We start from the raw sequence: 19,083 nt of genomic DNA, 5'->3' as shown, positions 1-19,083 counted from the left end.
AGCACAGCACCAGTCACTCAGCATTAACTCTGGCACACGGGCAAGGCAGGCCTTCGCTCAGCCGGCAGGACCTGGCCCGTACCTGCCGCATCCCCAGGGAGCAGCGTGGCCGCAGGCTGCACAGGCAGAGCGATCAGGGGGTGAGCTCACGCCGTAGCCTCCCCCAGAACGGCTCGCGACGGACAGACCTGCTGTACCTTCGGATACCCAGGCGGACTGAGCCCGGAGGTACCGCTGCGTCACCAGCACCGCTGCCATTCATTTACAAGCCAAACAAACACTACCCAAATCAGAACAGTCGAAGATGCAGTGTTAGTTCATGTATCCAGAGTTTGACGCTTTGGTTTTTTTTGTAAATATCTCATCAAAAAATAGCCCCAGGACTAAGACAACATGTTTCCATACGACAATTATCTAAACCCATTTCAAACGAGGCGTGTATACATTTCCTGTTTATGTCCTGTAGCAGAGCAAAAAAAGATTCCGATATACCTCCAGCTGTGTGTGTTCACTGTAGGGTACACATGAATTACTTTAAGGGAATAATACATCTCCAAGGATGTTTTTATGGATTAAATGTCAGGAATGAAATACTGCATTTCAGCTTAGTTAGGACCTTAAAGAATGAATATAAAGACAATTATTGAGGGGTCTGAAGAACACAATCGATTTCTTTGCAATTTCAACTCTGAGGCACTTTATACAGTCAAAAATAATTTCTATTTTAGGTTTTCATTACATAAAATTATGAAGTGATGAAAAGATGTAACACGGACTGTATTTTAAGTTTATGAGAGAACTGCAGAATATGTGACTTAAAAGGAAACTGTGGTTTAGGACTGCATTTTAAGCACAGAATTTCATGCCCAGTTACTGTGAGAAATTACAATTATGGTCTACAGTTCTTTTTGCAGTAGCTTGATGGTCCTATAGGAAGTCAGAAATTAAAAATCAGGAGGAAATAAAAAGGCCAAATTCCAACAAGAGCCCCATAAAGCAGGCAGAAGTTATACAATCGGATGGTACTTTACTGCAGGCAAAAACTGCCAGCATTCCGCATTGGTGTGTGAGGCAACTTACTGCAAATGTGTAGTTAGATGATGGATTGTAGAGAGAATATTCTCACATAGATACTCCATTTAGTTACAATGGGATTCTGATCACAATTACAGCATTTGGGTACTACTGTAATAACAAAATAATACCATGTCTAATTTAAATTTCTTACGGAAAATATAAATCATTAATTGCGAAATATATGCAAAATTCTCAAAGCACACCATATTAGAATACCTAAGCTGTCTTTGTAAAAGCTTGTGACTGTTTTTAGAGGTATCAATGCTGTTTAAAGAAAAATTTAAAGACTGAAAACAACAATATTTGGGAAGAACATGGTACCTATATGGGAAGAACATGGTACCTATGAGAAATAGCATGTTCCATTTCATGAATATTTCTCAAACATCATCTGATTCTATCCACTTGAGATCATCGTCGACTTGTGCACTCTCACAGAATGGAAAATAAAGCAATTTTGAAATAAAATGTGGTTTTATCAACAGATTACTTAGCACCATAAACATTTCATTACTGAACAGGCAGACCTCTCTTTAAAAAAGTATTATAGCTCAAAACAGCCACCGGCCTTTTGTACCATAACAGCTCTAAAAGATGACAGCTTTCCAAAGACTGCATTGGTGGAGTTTCATAAGGTCTTCTTGGGATTTGTGACATTGTAAGGGATGGCCGAATGTTACAGGAACAGAATTGCCAGCATCAGATAAGGGTCAACCGCATGATCCTTTGCCCTAGCTGGAGCTGACAATTCACATCGAACTGCCCACCGCTTCTAAAACACTCCAGGCAAGTGGGTCGTTTCTTCCAATTGGTTATCCCCAGAGAGAAGGGAGAGATGGGGGAGGAAATACCGTGGCCCAGAGGCCCCGTGCCAGCTGCTGGATCAATGGCCAGTGTCAGCAGGCTTCTATTTAATGATGCTCAAACCAGCGCCAGCCTTGCTAACGGCCATACTTACCACTGATACCCACACACAGGAAACACGGCTCTGGGAAGACCAAATAATTGCCTCATTTTGCAGTATGCGGGGTTTTTTAAAGATGTATACCTTGCATTTTATGTTCATAGGATCAGTCCTTGGATTTCAACAAAGGAAACATATTCACGTTCACAACAGTGCAACGTGACAAGTCAAGGGCAGCTCCTAGCAAGTACATCTGATACACGGTCAACCTGCAAATGTTCGCTATAGACAAGAACACAGTGTTTTGTAAGTCTTGTTAATACAGATATAGAGGTACATTAAATTCATATGGAACATTTTTAAATTATAATTTTAAGGTGAGAAGTGTTTTGCAAACAAACTAAAAGCCATCAAAAATAACAAACAACATAAAACACACCACAGGAAAATACAAAACCAAGACAGGGCAACCCTTGTCCTATTTCTGCTAAGGACGGATTGATGAAGTCGTCTCCATACCCATGTAGGCTCTGGAGTGGAACAGCTACATTACAGAAACAAGATGAGTGTACATGGTTCTTCAAATTACTGACTGACTATTTTTATTGGATATTCCATGCAAACTACCTGCAAGAACTCTCCCACCCGAGGCTGGAATTTTCAGCCAGACTGTGTTTCATCCCCAAACACACAGTACAGATCTCCCAGCTAAAGGAGAAAAGACAAGCAGCCTTCCCTTCGAAGTCAGCCTAGTGCTCACATCAGCTGGAGACCCCTGTATTTCCTTAGCCTACCACAGGGGCCAGGGCATTAAACCACTCTCCACAACAAGAACATTTTAAGACCCCTTTCTTCCCTGCAAACTCATTAAACCCTTTTAAGGCAGTCCTCAAAGCTGTCTTATGTCTGCTTAGCAGAGCTTCTGCCCTGGAGGAATTCCCTTCCAGCTACAGGTGGAGCGTTACAGCTGCTCAGACCACACTCCAGCAAGAAAGTCCTTCTCTGGGGGTTGAAATCAGTGCAACTGCATTTGGCTCTTCCCACACTTCTGAAAAGAAGCTTTTAATTCCTCCTATCCAGTGAGGAAAAGTATAGCAGGAAGAATTTTAGTCTTTAACAGATCACAGGATGGAGGTATCATACTCTACAATAATTATTTCTTCTAGAACAAGCAAAAAAAATCATTACTGCTACGAATGCATATTGAATGCTGCAAAATTAAATTACCTTATAAGATATTCTTTCCCAAGAGTGAAAGTTCTGAATCATTTGCAACACTTTAAAAAAAACAAAAAAACAAAAAAAAACCAAAAAAAACCCACCAACCCCCCCCCACACACACACTTTTGGATTACATTAAGTCACTATGAGTGAATGAAAATCAGAAGAAATTGTACCGCAGCGAACGTGGCATGCATCGGCGATGTGTGTTTACATAGTACCTCTACACCTCCCGGCTTCCCGGTATCAGAGGGTCTGACCTACACGACTGGCGCTGGGAAGCGAGAGGACGGAGCAGCACGTGCAGCTGCACCCCGTGCCAGTACCTGCGTGGACGCGAACGCTACACAAGGCAGCTCGGTCCCTGCGTCCCCTCCGCCGTCCCCTCTGCCATCCCGTGCCGCGCTGGTGTGGAACGAGGCGGAGGAGCCCAGCTGCCAGGCAGCTGCCATACGCCGGGAGCGGGTCTAGGGAAACACATGCCTCGTAAAAGCTCCAGTACAACAACGATACAGAGCCACCACCACCCTGCCAGACAGGTAACTGAAATGACTTTTATAAGATCAAGAAATTATTCTTCGTTTAAGGAAACTGCTTCAGAAGACAGAATTTCCGTTGAATTTGGAACCGAACCCATTTGCCATATCCTCTATTCACTTCCAAGAAATCTGTGATCAGAAGTTGCAGACTTTGAGTTCTCATTTGACACACGGGAAAATTAACCAAAACCAACCACTGCTCTGAAAATTGCTACCACCCCTCCCTACATCATTTGCAACCTCAAATCCCGGTGTTGATAAATCTCTCTAGGCAAGTTTCCACCAGCACACGGAAGTAGAAGTAGGAGTTCCCGCACCCACCAGCTATCACGATGCACGTTCTCTTCCTTCCCATCCCACCCCAGTGGTGAGCTACCTCCCTCACCGCAGGCTCCAGAAGGCAGAAACTGAAGTCGTGTTCAGGATCCCAGTCCCGGCTTCACCACGGAGGCGGAGCTGTGTTCTGCCAGGAGACATCTCTTAGATTTAAAAGGTAACAACTGAGAACATCCAGCCATAAACATCACAGAACTTTTAAATCAAGTTTTACTGCCAAAAATTTTATTTTACGCTCAAGTAGTAAATGATCATCATGTACATGTCATACAGGATGCAAAAGTATTACATGAACTTTTTTTTTTTTTTGCACATTTCAGAAAATAAAACATTAAGTTCTCTGCTTGTTTCAATGTCTGACTTACCTTTTGTGCAATATAAATAACATTTGAGAAGTGGCAGGAGAACAAACAGCCCTAATTTGAGGAGCTTCTGACTGAACATCAGGAAAGCCAGGCTCACAGTGAAGCCAAGTGCTGACGCAGGCTGCCCAGGGAAGCTGCCCAGCCACTGTCCCCAGAGGTTTTCAAGATGCGGCTGTCTGAAGCCCTGAGCCCTGGCCTGAATTCAGCCCCGACTCTGCTCTCAGCAGGAGCTGGACTAGAGACCTCTCTCAAGGTCCTTTCCAACCTGAATGATTCCACAATTTGATTGAAGCACCATCAGCAACCAAATTCAAACAAATCAATGAATGCTTCCCTTCTTCCCCTCTCCCAACAAAACCTTACCAGAAAATCCAATACTCATATTTAATGATCACCTCTACAGCAGTCCAGCATGACTGAAATCAAAGAAACAGCTAACAAATAAAGCGTACAGAAGAGTACCAATGGGCAAAGTAAGACCCTTTGCATGATTTAAAATTCTCTTTGTAACAGCAAACGGATTTTTAATGCCAAGCATGTAAAGAACAATAAAAGACTGTACAACAATGCCAAGGGCCTCCCTAGTCTTTTTGAAATGGGAGATTTCCTAGTCACACTGAGACAGGACACCAAAGGAATGTAAGCAGGATAACATCAACGTTTTACTTTTCTTATTTTAAGTTTCTGTTAGCCCTCAGTACCCTGGCAGTGCTGTGCTGCCAACACGTTCCCCAGGGAAGCCAGGGACCAAGGAGCCAGAAGGTGGAGAGGGAGCAGGGAACCCCAAAACATCTCTGTTTCTGTCCACTGCAAGACCTCTCTCCATCGCTAGGATTTAAACACAAAGCAAATGCAATCATCAGGAAGGACTCAATGCATCTAATTTCTTGATTTATTTTTTATTTCGATATGAACAGAACATTTCAATTAGACAAAAGGTGTAAGGCCTCCACCAATCATTAAGGCAGTCATAGAAGAAAAATTAATTAATCGTATGACATGATACAAACTGGCAACAAAGGATACACATAGAAACTGAAAATACTGAAAGTATTCGTTTAGTGCCAACAAGCACCTGATCCTCTAAAAGAAAAGTATTATTCTGGTGAAAATAAACAGTGATTAAATGTGTGTATGCCCACACACACCAAACAATCTGACATTCAGCTCTATATCCTACACTCCCCAAACTTCTTAGTTTTATGGAGACTTTTGCTTCTCAACATATATATGAGGATAATTACGAGCAGTCAAAGTTCAGACAATTTGATCAACAGTGAATCCCTACAAACATGCAGTCGTCCAAAGCTGAAAGGCTGCTACAACTGTGAAGTCAGACCTACGCAGAAAACTTGCTGTCTACCATGCAGGCAGAGCTGGTCTGGCTTGAAATTAGGGTAGCATGGACAGAGAAGCAGTACAGCACAGAGCTCAGTTCTAGATGCACAGGACAAATAAGCGTTTTGCTCTTGATAAGAACCTGCAGTAGTGCTGCAAGTATACCAGTTACCTTGTTTGCAGGTGCCTCAACTGCATCAACACTACCCTGCAGCGTAACATGGCGCATCTTCAGTTGGGGCAGATAGAGAGGCAGCAAGAGAAGCCAGTGTAAGTGTGCGACAGGAACAAAGAGGAGCATTGTGCCTAACACTCTGGATCCAGCCAGTGAAGCTCTTAAGCACATTATTTTAAGCAATAGTAAATGCACTGAATTCAAGTTGCTACACCAAGAACAGGACCGTTAGCTTTATGTGCAGAAACAAGACAGAGTTACACACAGTAAAGACAAAGAAATGAAGGGCAAAAACTTGTATCTGAAGCAGCAGAAGATTAAATCAAGGCCAAAATTCAAGGACTTTCAAAATACTTCGAGCAATAGAATCTGCGCCAGCTCTACAGTCCTGAAATAAGACGAAATCTGTGGGACTCGTCTCTTTAGAAACACAAAACAAATGATTTCATGGAGTTCCTTCTGCAGTGCACGAAGCAGCTAAAGCCCAACAGTTCAGTCTTGTCGATTTTGATACTTTGAAAGCAGAAAAGTTATCAAAACAACACAGAGGTTAAAACAGTAAAGATAAAAGACAAGAAAGAACAGATAATGAAGAGGCCTGGAATCTGATACTAATAATTTTTGAGATATTTGATATGCAGGCATGGGAGAAGTGTCATGAGATAGAAAGGTTGTGGCCCTGGAAAATAGGCAAGTAAAATTGTCAGGGATGCTGGAAAATAGTCTGGAGGGACTCTGGAATAAAAACTGGATCTTTGAATCTCAACAGGTCTGAGATTGTGGCTAGATACTCAAGGAACCATCTGGAGATAGAACTACGGGAGAAGAAGGAAGCACTGGATTTTGGGGAGCATTCAAAATAAAATGTAAAGTCAGAAACTTGAAAACAAACTGGAGTGAGGATATTCAGGTACATACCAATAGGAAATGACAAATGGAGAATAAAGGGCAAGAATATTAAAAAAAAAAGAACCAGTTAGGATGATGAGCGCTTATCCCTTCAAGACCTCAGAAAGAAAAACTTGGTTGCTAGTGATGGAAACAAGATGAGGATTTAAAGAGAAAGTTGTCATTCAACGAAAGGAATGACAGGCATAAAAGATACAGAAATAAAAAGGGGAAAACTTGTATAGCAAAGAGGCAGAAAAGCCCAGTTCAGAAACAGATTTCTGAGAAAGGACAATTTTGAAAAGGATCTCATCATGTAAAAATCAACATTGGTTTTGAAGATACATTTTGCATCAAGAATGAATGAGAAACTTAAAATGAACAGCAAACATGCAAACAAGCTCAACAAGAAAAAAAAAAAGGTGGGATAAAGTGGTTAAAAAGTCCATTTGGAAAGAGAATTAAAACAGGTAAGGCAATGCTGAGTCCAAAGTTGTGTTGTGCTGTCATACCCTTCAGAGATATTCAGAAAGGCAGGAAAGAAAATTAAGAAGTTACAAGAAAAAACGTCCAGGGATAGGAATGGATAGCAATGTGAGAAGCAACCAAAGAAACCATGTATGGAGGAGCAGAAAGCGATGAAAATAAAGACCAGTGAGTCAAAGGAAGTGAGGCCAATGAAGGAAGGAGGCAGCTGAGAAGAGGAGTCAGAAAGGTTAATAGACTTGGGATCCCAAAAGGAGTGAGTGACAGGGTAGAGGAGAGAGAAAGACAGATAAGCTGGAAGAGAGCAGGTAGTGATCAGAGAAAGGGAATTTAGAAATGAGGTATAATAAAGTGAACAGTATTTAGTAAAGACAAGGTCATGGGAATGATTGAGGCAGTGAGAAAATCTGTCTAAAACTAGAAATCAAAAGCGTTGGGCTGGAAAAACAGAATGAAGAACAATGGAGTTAAGTAGTTATCAGGGGAAAATATAGGGCTTGCCCACAGTGAGTGGAGAAAATTTGAGAAGAAAAATGGCTTGAGTTTAGCAAAGGCACAAAGAAAGAAGCAAACTAGACACAGAGGACTTCAAATCAGGAAGAGGGTAGCGCAGACAACAGGACAGATGAAGCAAAACCAGTGGAAGACAGGAATCTTAGAACTTCACAAGTGAATATGAAAGGGAAGCAATCTTTTAAAAGTATCAACTGAAGAACAAGGTTTAGGGAAGGGAATAAACTTTGAAAAAGAACCTTAAAAATCTGTATTTGAGTCATGTTCAGAAACTTAAGTAACACCCCCCTAGGCATGCCCAGTGCTGGTATTCCCCCCCTGGGACGACCTTGCCAGCAAGGTTTAGGTATTCACCCAGATCACAGCAGCGATCAGCCATTCGGAAGACCAGCACTGCCACCGGCTAGATGATGTGGGGATATGGTAGGGCTGGAAAAACTTCTGACTGTTAAAGAAGTACTAAAAATAATGAAAAAGCAGTTATCTGAACTCTGCTATTCAGCAACTTTACTTTCAGGTTAAATTAACTCTCCACAAAGCAAGACCTGAAGGCCTTCTTTGACTCTCCCTCCCATCAACTTCCTGTTCCTAGAAGCTCAAATACCTGATCAAATACAGCAATCACCACCAGCATTCCAGTCCAGCCATTAAGATTCTCATCTCACTGTGTAACAGCGCAGACAGAGATTAAGTGGACAGATTGTTGAAAACAAACAGCGCTGAGACTTTAGGTCCCATTCAGAGCTATCTGAGAACCACTGGCATAAGAAGTCCTCCATTTCCAAGCTTCTGTCAAGAATTTCACTCTGTGGCTTTCTTAAGCATGAATAAAACACCAGCCTTCTCAGACACTTCTAATGCTGTATTTCATCTTTCAGTATATTGGCACATTTTTAAAGTTTCTGCTTATTACAAGAAGTCAACATACTTCTATTGCCTGCTCGTACGGTTGGTAGCTGGATCGTTAGAGTGCAACAGAAGAAGGGGGGGGAAACCCCACATCATTCCCTGCTACCAAACCAGTGACGTACAGGAGAGGTATAAAAAGTGAGCTGAGCACATCATTTCTATATACCCTACTAATTACTATTTATTCATGTGTGTATATGAGGTTCACTCAAAATTTCTGAAGTTACATAAAATTCAGCCTACCTATAAACAACAGCTCACAGGACTGGGGCATAATGGGAGCTCTTCATTCTTTTTATGCCTTTCAGATATTTTCATATGGTTTGAAAATAATTTCAGATTTGTTTTTAACTTTGGTATAAAAACACTCTTTTGGGTTAATTGTGAATATATCAGATCTAGGATTTTTAGAAAAAAAATTGACAAATACAACAAAAGGTGTTTTTTATATACTATCTTTTGTTACAGTCAAGAAAACTCACCTATAATCAACTACTGGAAGCAGTACACTGTCCACAAGATAGGTAGTATCTACTGTAACATATATATATATGTAATAATAGAAGTTTGAAAAAATATCATAAAAACACTCTTTTTTATATTATATTTCATATCTGTACGTTTTATTTCTATTAGACTACTGCACAGCAGGGGAGCTTTCAAGACAAGACAAAGATTTTATGCAGTGTCATTCAAAGCACATAGTTCACTCAAAGCAAGTTAATCCTGTAAGCATTACTGAAATAAAAGGAGGAGCTAGTCAGACATTTTGGCTAGAAAAGTAACACGCTTCCTTTAAAGAAAATAAACACATAATGCCATAGCTTAAAATAAATAGTGCCAAACGTCAAGATCAACAACATACAAAAAATAGAAAGGTGTTTTATAAAAGAAAATATTTTGTAAATGTATAGCACAAATGGGAGTGTTATAAAAGACTTAACATTTTCATATGTTACTAGGTGCTTTACTTAGGAGATAGATGCTACCGTTCCCAGTTAAGTAAGCAGTTCTATTAACCTATACGAGGTTAATTCTTAATTATAAAGTTTGGTACCAGAGTAATCTGTACTATTCATTTTAAAACAGGAACAACTTTTTCTTTTCCTCAGCACAAGATTTAATCATAAATACTAGAAAAATACAGCAATAAAAAAATTTGTATGCTTAAGTATGCACATTTGCTAACTTTTAACTCATGATTTCTTTACTCAATGTATCCTTCCGAAGGCAGGGCAGAGAGGAAATTATTATTGGTTTCTTTCAGGAAAAATTTAATACTTTATGCAGATTATTATATACAAATAGCTAGACTGTGCTGAGGGTATTTTTTCAGTTATTTTTACATGTTCTAGCACATTTCAGAAAAAAAAAAGAGCTAAAAATGGCTTGAGTATTTGTGCATATTAAGAGCTAATCCTGGCAGTCCAAAAGTAGTATGCTGCCTGTTCCAATACAAACCACTTCATCCTACGACGTATGAACTACTGTTATGGAACACAACCATCATTTTTAAAATTCAATAATCAGGTAACACATGAGATCTAGAAGTTGTTAAACACAAACCAAGGTTTCTCAAATACCTCCTCCCTAAAATCGTTCCGCTGAAGCCCTACAAGATACACAGAAGCCAGGAGAAAGACTAAGGATTCATCCTATAAAATCTGGAAACAAAAATTAAAAAAATATGTGTATTAAGACAAGCTGATGATCTGCCACATACTATTTAAAAACTCCTGTATTTTGCCAAACATGAGTATTTGTAGATTTAAAAATTAAAAAAAAAACCAACAAAAAAACAAAAAAACCCCAAAAAAAACCCCCACACACCAAAAACAGAAACCTCCCTGACCTAGCTTGAACATTTCCTCCACAAACCCCACAACTGGATTTTTATTCTTTGAGCATTATATCAAATCAAAAAATAAAGCTGCACAGAGAAACAAACAAAAAAAAAGGATCTGAGCCTGCAGGAAACTGGCTGCATTTAGAACCTATATGTGTACGTACTTACCGCTGCTTTTATTTGAACTAACTTCTTTTTGCCCACATAAGGGAATTGCTTCTTAGCAATATCACTGGTAATAATTTTGACAGTTCTATATAAAAAGTTCAGTCTTGAAACTCAAGAAGCTTCAGGCCACTCTCCATTTTTACCACATTTAAAAACAAGACACCTTCCTTCCTTAACAATAACAATACTATTAAGCATATCCAAAAAGGTACTAAGGTCTAACAAAAGTATTCTGGATTTCCTTTTCAACTAATAAGTATTTGTAAGACATTTTACATACATATTTATTTCCCAAATGAAGGAGTGGCAACTTTCTCTTAAACATAAAAGCTAAAATTTACTTTTGCTAAATATAAAACTAATTCTCAGGATACAGTATACAAAACCAGGTATTAAAGAAGAATACATTTTGTGTCATACCACACTGTATCTTTTCCAAAAGGTTTTTGTATTTAAAAAAAAAATATTAACTTTTAAATATACTGTAAGGTGATTCAAATTTTAAACACAAAAATCTATAAACAGTGATATATACATAAACAGTTGGGAAGCTGTAACTTAAAAGATCCCACCTTTAAATCAGACCTTCTCATAAACATTAGCCTCAAAAGAACCCGATTTGCAACAAGAATCATCTGCATGTTTTGAAGACTTAACTATGCAGATTCCTATTGCCCCAGGGCAGTGCTACACAAGCCTATTGAAAGCTATCAGATTGCAAAATCAACACCTTAAATTTTCCCAGAAAACCTCCAACAAATGTTTTACGTGCATTATGGCAGAATAATAAAAAGCCATGTTAGAAAAATTTCAGCATGACAATTTTTCCTGAATCTATTTTCCCCGTCACATTTGGCAAGCAGAGAATTAATCCTACCACCTGCCTACTCTTATGCAGAGAGCTGCAAACATCTTCAACACACGTTCAATATAAAACACAACCACCATCTATAATAATTATGTTCCTCTTGGAACAAAGATTAAAATAAAGTTAACTGTGCTAATTCATACTTTCTATAAATTACTAAAAAGTTGAGAGATTCAGACATCTTGCTTCTGGATAATAAGCCTGGTATCTGTATCATGTGCAAAAGTGCAACTGTGTTTTAGAACTGAGGCCCAACTAAATAAAAATTTGTTATTAAAGAAAACATACTTGAACCCACTTAACATGGAACACAATAGCTCTTGCTGTCTTTTAAAGTTACACTTTACATATTTAAACCTGTTGTAGAACTACAAGTTAGTAAAAAATACAAAAAAATAAACAGAAAACAAAGCATGTATATAAAATGGTTTACAATTCAAAGCACAACAGTAAGCATCAAATAATTACATTTGTGTAACACAAACAAAGAGGTGGGATGATTTATTTAAAATACTTGGTTATTTCTGCTCTTTTCTTCATGATCTGATGTCTGTTTAGCTGCTCGCAGTGTGTGCATGCATACGTTTCGCTACATCATAGACATAGGTTATGTCTGGTCGCTTCTCTGGATCCGGGTTGATGCACATATTAACTAATTGTCGCAGCTAGGAAAGGAAAACAACATGACAGGATCGTTGGCCTTCTTACAAAAGTAGTATTTGTGCATTAACAAACTCAAATTAATACGACTGGCAAAAAAATTTTAAAAATAGCCAAATAGCGATTCTGCATAAACACCCCCTCAGTCCCCCCCACTCAACACACACTGCACAGTTTTATGCAAGCACGTATGCAACATGCTTCCATGATTTTTACGTTTTGTACTGTTGTCCCGAAAAACTGTTGAGCAGATTTAAGTTCCAATCCTTTTAAAATGTAACTTGAGACATGCATTTAGTCTCATTACATATCATTTACAATTGAATTCTTTGCCTTTGGAGGGCTGTGCCTACGAACTCCAAGAGGCTGAAGGCAGTACGGTGAGAAGGTAAATGGGGACCTGCTTGCCCCCCTACTCCTGGCAGGACAGTCAGCCAGCAACAAATGGCATTGCCCTGTGACAGGTTCCAACAACAAAAGGCAATGATTCTACTTACAACACAGAGTTAATGATTCTACTTACAACACAGAGTTAATGATTCTACTTACAACACAGAGTTAATGATTCTACTTACAACACAGAGTTAATGATTCTACTTACAACACAGAGTTAATGATTCTACTTACAACACAGAGTTAATGATTCTACTTACAACACAGAGTTAATGATTCTACTTACAACACAGAGTTAATGATTCTACTTACAACACAGAGTTAATGATTCTACTTACAACACAGAGTTAACCTGCAGAACCTCCTGCTGCTAGAAGCTACCAATCAACACACATGCGTTCAGAGAGCAACTGAACAATAAACCCACTGAGGGCTATTTAAGGTGAAGAGTCCACCTTTGAGGAAACCTCTGAACTTGCCACTGGAACCTGGGAAAGTATCACATTATGCTGGCCCTGTTACTCCACTTGCCCACTGCTGGAGACACGATACTAGAAGAAATAACCTTTGGTCTACATCCCAGTAGCTGTTCTTAGGATTATATTATTGAGTTTCTTTTTCTTTATGGAAAGAAGCACATAATTAATAAAATATGTTCACAGAAGCCTCTATCTGGGACTAAACAAATCACTATGACTAGAAAACCCCACGTTTTCACAAACACCACCATTTATTGGGCCTTCTACAGTGCAGATATTCAGCAGAAGCAACCCCATATAGCTTCCACATCACTCGGATGTTCTCATCGCCTTCACAAACTGGCAGAACAATTGCAGGTTTTTCTTCCTCCCTTGATATGCCTAAGAAGTTATGACATTAGAAACTGATATATCATCTGGATAACCTTCTGATGGGGCATCTGTTTTAAATTGTGTGCATCTCCTAAGCATTTTTCAACATTGAAGTCACCTGCTTCATGACGACTTACTAAAATGTTTGCCATCCTCTGCAAAAGCAACCTCACTAACTCTGAAGCTCTTTCTTTGTGCTTTTTAATAGCTTCGCAAAATCCTCTTGGATCTCCTTACAGCATTGGGAAGGGAGGGGGAATCCACCAAGAACACCTTGCAATCCACCCTTCGATGGCAATATGTCAAATTTGGTTCATTCTTCCTCCAGGTATTATTAGGTATGATTATTGAAAAAAGCTGTAATCATTGCAACTAACACCGAGTGACCTCATCACCATGCTTATTCAAAAGGAACACAGACTGCATATTCAAACCTGCCATCAGAGGGTTGCCTTCCTGCTTTTTATAAAAAGACCAAGCAGCATTTCAAATTATAATTATACTCTTCACTTTTTAATAAATTAATTTAACTGCACAGGAACAGGGAGCCCAGAAGTTAAGTAAGAAATGTTGTATACCACTGTTTAAAACTTTGCTCTTTAGCCCTTGCAGAAACATTGTAAACTACACACAATGTATTATTAAATATGAAAAACCTGTACAAAAACTATGTCACTAGACATTCCCCTTCTTTAGGAAGAAAGGCTTAATATTTAAAAATGGGATCATTAATTCTGAAGATAGTGGTCTAATTGCTGGATTGAAAAGAAACATTAAATCAAAATAATCTGTAACAGACTTGTTATTTGAAATTTAGATATGCTAAGTGTATTATGAGTAATGGAGTTAGAAAAGCCATCATGGTAATTTTGGCAGCCAATAAATAAAGTACTATACTACTGATAGGAAAAACTATTAGCCTGTAATAACCCCCAAACATCTGGAGAATAGAACGCTGGAAATCATGAAGTACTGTAAGTAGTAACAACTGCCAGCACGTAACACAAATGTGCAAAGCAAAACAATGTCCTGTAGAAGAAACAGGGTGGGACACAGCATAAGCAACAGGCACAGTGTACGAGCAGAGATGAGCAGCTTGCTATGCAACACCTCAAACAGCCTGCACAAAAAACAGACAAGACTGAAGAACATCCAAAAACCTCAAGCTTGAAATTAGACTCAAATAAATAACATTTCGTAAAGAAAGTACAAGGGCAATTTATCTGCAGAATACAACATGGAACCTTGTACATATACATTTATCTTTCTCTGTGAAGACTTCCATCTGTTCGATAGAAGTGCATACAGTAAAAGTCTTAGTGAAGACCTTGAGGGATTGAAACCTATGAAACTATCATCAGAGGGGAAACAAAGTATTCTTTTTCCTGTTTTTACCAGCTCTGTATCAATAACTTTACTGTAGGTAGAACAGCAGAAGTAGATTTTCAGAGTTTACCTTTGAAAAGCATGAGCAGATTTGTTTACCTCCAGTAGACTACTACATGTCTTTTCAATCCTGGCCTGTGGTAACTAATTTTGTTTTCTAAACCAAACTTTATCATCTAAAAATCAATTTCAGACTCAAACTGTTTGTTAAGCCATTAAACAGGAAGCCTTTCTTCAGAGTTACTTTGTTACTTGTTACAGTACATTGTAAGTCCAAGCTTCAATAAAACGGCCAAGAAGATTCATTGTTTAGAAAGACGGTGTAGCAAAATGGCATCATTACTCAAAAGTACATGTAAGGCTTGAAGTCCTATTAATCCCTGTAAGTATACTTGCAAAAACCACTCACCCACATAGGGCCTTGACTGGTGGCTTTTTCCAGCTTCTTATTATTTACTCAAACCAAAACACATGTAGCTACTATTAGGATGCAAGAAAGGATCTACAAGAATACATTCACAGTAAGAGACAGTCACTGAATCAGCTTACTCAAATTCTGTTCCCAACATAGTGCAAATGGTGAGCTCAGCTAGTGACAAACCTTCACTGTTTTAATAAAATAAACCAAATAGACCTCTTTCAGCTATGAGCCTTCACATTTAAATGTTGGTCACCACTATTACTGCAAAAATCTCCTTCCCCCTCCCCAGTCCAGAATCTCAGTTGTAAGGCAGGAACACTAAGCTGACTATGCCTGGGATGCTGCACAATGACAGCACAGATTCCTGAATAATTTCAAAATCCTTGAGTAATTCTGAGCCTTGTTATGGAACAGCAAGCCTTTGGGAGAAGGTGAACGGTTACACAGGATGAAGGACTGTCTTCCTGCGTAACTGTTTTCAGGACTAAAACTGGGACCATGCTGGATGCTAATACTCTGTTATAGCACTATTCCTTCAGCTTCTACAGGAATATCCATTTCAATAAACCTGAAATCCATTTGTCAACCCCTCTAGTTTTACTAAAGTTTCCAAGGTAGCAGAAGAGCCCCACAGCACCATGGGAAGAGGAACTGGGATTCTAAAAGTCAGACTATCATTAAAGACAAGAGTAATTTTTTACTATCTGGCACAGACTGGCCAACAGGCAGAGGAGACTTACGACTGAGCTGGAGGGACCTCCTGTTGCATCCCCAAGCTGCAAACTTCTTTGGCTGCTTATTGTTCTTAACCTCCTCTGTGCACTTAGCGCAATGACTGTCTTTAGCCTGGAGCTTAGCCTGACATCGGAGCAGTGGGACACACCTTCTTTAACTTTAGCAGGTTTTTCAGCTATGAAATAAATATCACTCAAGTCAGGAAGAGGGAGGAAAGACAGAAATATGACAGGCAAGTACTTTGCATTGCTAGCTGGTTGAAACTGAAATTGCCATGTAGGAAATTTTGCATGAGAAAAAACCCACAAAACCGTTCTTACTCTGAATAGGAGATGTTGAAGTCCTTTCTCAGTGTTATTCCCAAGACCTTTGGCTGGAAAATAACACTGCCATTGTGGACTTGCTGGCTCATTCAGCCTTCACATCTGGGTAGGAGGCTGGCTATAGACTTTAGAAGATGTGCACTCCAATCAAAGGGAAAACTTAGAAACTTCACCTATCACGAAAGCAATGTCACACTAATAATGGCTGACAAGATTTTAAGAGTATTGATTGAGGGTAGCAAGGAAGCCCCAGCTTTGAAATTCCCTAAAGCAGAACAGCTTTCAGTAAATGCTGAGTACTCACCCTGAATACCAGATCTTCTTAAGGAATATTCAAAAACTGAGATATCCAAAGTTGTTAAACATTTGAAAATCTTGGTTTGCGACTACTGTGGAAGCAATAGTTTGTGAAAATGCATCTGAGACTATCAGGATTTCTGTTCAAAGGTTTTTTTAAAAAATTATCCATCTGTCCACCTATCTTAAGGTACACCTTTCTGTCACACTATTCTCCGATGACACAGATGCAATACATTACTAACAGGTTTGTCTTACAGAGAGTTCAAAATTTAGAAGTGTGTCACATCTTAAAACTCATTCTATTCACTTACAAAAAGCTTCTCTAAAAAGCATTTGTCTTGTATTTTGTAATGAAGGTATTTGCACTCCCATATCGGAGGATACAGAGATCAACGCTCAGTGAAATTTTTCTTTCAGAAAATTCTTTGTTATAAAATATGAAGTGGGTTTTACTGTTCAGTGATCCCTGATCTTTACTGCTCACTGAGTGTGCTTCCAACCTGGTTGAAGGTTTGATATCTAAATTTCCAGTACAGGTGAAACGTTTAGGACAGTATCCTAATACGACAGATAACACTTGCTTGTTTCTGGTTTTTTATATACAGTTCACACCAGCACCATTTTTCTCATACAAGTAAAAAAGGTTTATTTTGCCACAATAACTAACATATCTATTTTTCCATGTACCTTACTGAAGACACAAGTCTTCATACCAGAACATAAAGAACGTTCCCATTACAGTCTCCACAGCTGATTACTTCTTTTAAGTAACTATTTTCATCCCTATCATAGCTCTGACTTCTCATTATGTTTCAAAATAACTTACGTGTGTTTTGCAAATAACCGGTTTATCCAAGGTGCAGAAATACGTGTCTGCTTTGAAATAAAGAAAACACAACATGTTGTGCTTTGCATCTGTTTTCAACAGTAGAAACTATACAGCTGTAAAGCAAAAGGTGGAATGTCTTTCCCCATCCAAACTCTAAGACCTTCTATCTGGGCCAGACTTTGATATTTGCCCCTTGGCTGGGAATCCGCATATCCAACTTCACACTTAGCTGCAGCGGAGTAGCCCTGCAGGCAGGCCAACTTCAACGAATCACTAGTGGTATCATCATTAAAATCCTGCTGAAGGTCACCATGGAAACCGCCTGCTGAGGCTTCGCTGCTGCACTCGGCATCTCCTAATCAGCTACCATGTGAAATGCAAATTCAGACAGTCTGAAAATTAGTCAAGAAGAATAGAGGATGAGGATGCAGATATGTGAAATATTCATGTGCTTCATGGAAAAAGGAAGACAGCATGAATGACACAACAAAGAACGGCCCCTGACATTCTTGCTATCATTTTGCATTATTGTTCACACCCTACTGTATTTCTAGGCCTCCAGTTCTGAAGTTGGTTATATGAACTGCCGTATTTATAGTCTACAATAAATAATAATTAAAAACAGCCAAGGTAAAATGACTAATTGGAAAACCCACAGAGATACACTATACAAGTTACACAATAGATCATTATTTCATCCTTTGTAACATCACTGGATTATCTTTTTAAGTCCAGTTTGTTTCACAAAAGGCGAAAAACTGTAACTATAAATACAAAACAAAACACTGGGCAGTAATCTTTTATTAATAGTCTAACGCCTGTCTTTGAATGCAAAAAAATTCAGAAGGTTCAGAATTACAAACCCTACCTATAAATGAAATTGCACAAATTTTTTTTTAAAAAAAGTATTTTACTGCTTGTGTTTATTTGCATTTTCAAAGTAATCTTTCATTTATGTAGGCTGAATTCAATTAAAATTGGTTACTAATATGTGTTCTTTGGTTTACAGCTTCTATCAGTCTGCCCTGTTCTTTCCAAAGTGGGAAAATATTTCAAAACTGGCATCTCAGAACATTAAAAAGCAAGCATTTATATTTTTTCACTCTGTTACTCATACTAAGAAAAATACTTATTTGATTTGGTTTCTTTTCATTTTGAAGCTTAGAAAAAGCAAGTACACCCCCTTAAATGCATTAATGACAGCAAAGGACTGTTAGCTATCAGCTTAAAACAAACACCACTGCGATAGAAGTATATTGTTCAAATTCAATTATGTTACATCTGCCTGTATTTTTCTGAAATTTTCTGTTAGTGTTGTCAAGAGCCACTCTTTCTTGGAAAAGAACTGTTGTTCAACTGTATCAAACAGAACACCCGAGTTGTATAATGCAGACAAATAGAAACTAAGCAATTCATTTTTACTGGTGAGTTACATTGTATCTGTTTTAATGCAAGCCCCTAGAGATACGAGGCTAGCGCACTAATTTACTGTGCAACATAAACTTGTATAGTTGTGCTTTTAGAAAAGCATACTACAGATGTAAGACTCAGT

The 19,083-nt window shown here is 38.7% G+C and overlaps 1 protein-coding gene across 8 annotated transcripts in view; it reads right to left on the bottom strand.

The window, feature by feature from the left end:
- Positions 1-5,320: 5,320 nt before the first annotated feature.
- NEK7 (NIMA related kinase 7) overlaps positions 5,321-19,083 on the bottom strand; it is a 75,312-nt gene continuing 61,549 nt past the window's right edge. For 3 of the 8 annotated variants that reach the window (XM_037403682.1, XM_037403683.1, XM_037403684.1), the window contains exon 10: positions 5,321-12,298. In XM_037403682.1, coding sequence (XP_037259579.1) covers positions 12,188-12,298 — 111 coding nt within the window. In that variant the 3' untranslated portion in view covers positions 5,321-12,187. Of the gene's footprint in view, positions 12,299-16,084; positions 17,924-19,083 lie in introns of all 8 variants that reach the window. The other 5 variants (XR_005106671.1, XR_005106664.1, XR_005106665.1 and 2 more) reach the window with 4 other exon arrangements.

Source organism: Falco rusticolus, chromosome 11, assembly GCF_015220075.1.
Source record: "Falco rusticolus isolate bFalRus1 chromosome 11, bFalRus1.pri, whole genome shotgun sequence".
Taxonomy (NCBI): Eukaryota; Metazoa; Chordata; class Aves; order Falconiformes; family Falconidae; genus Falco; species Falco rusticolus.
The sequence above is the reverse complement of the archived record's forward strand: the minus strand, read 5'-3'. Positions and strand labels throughout refer to the sequence as shown.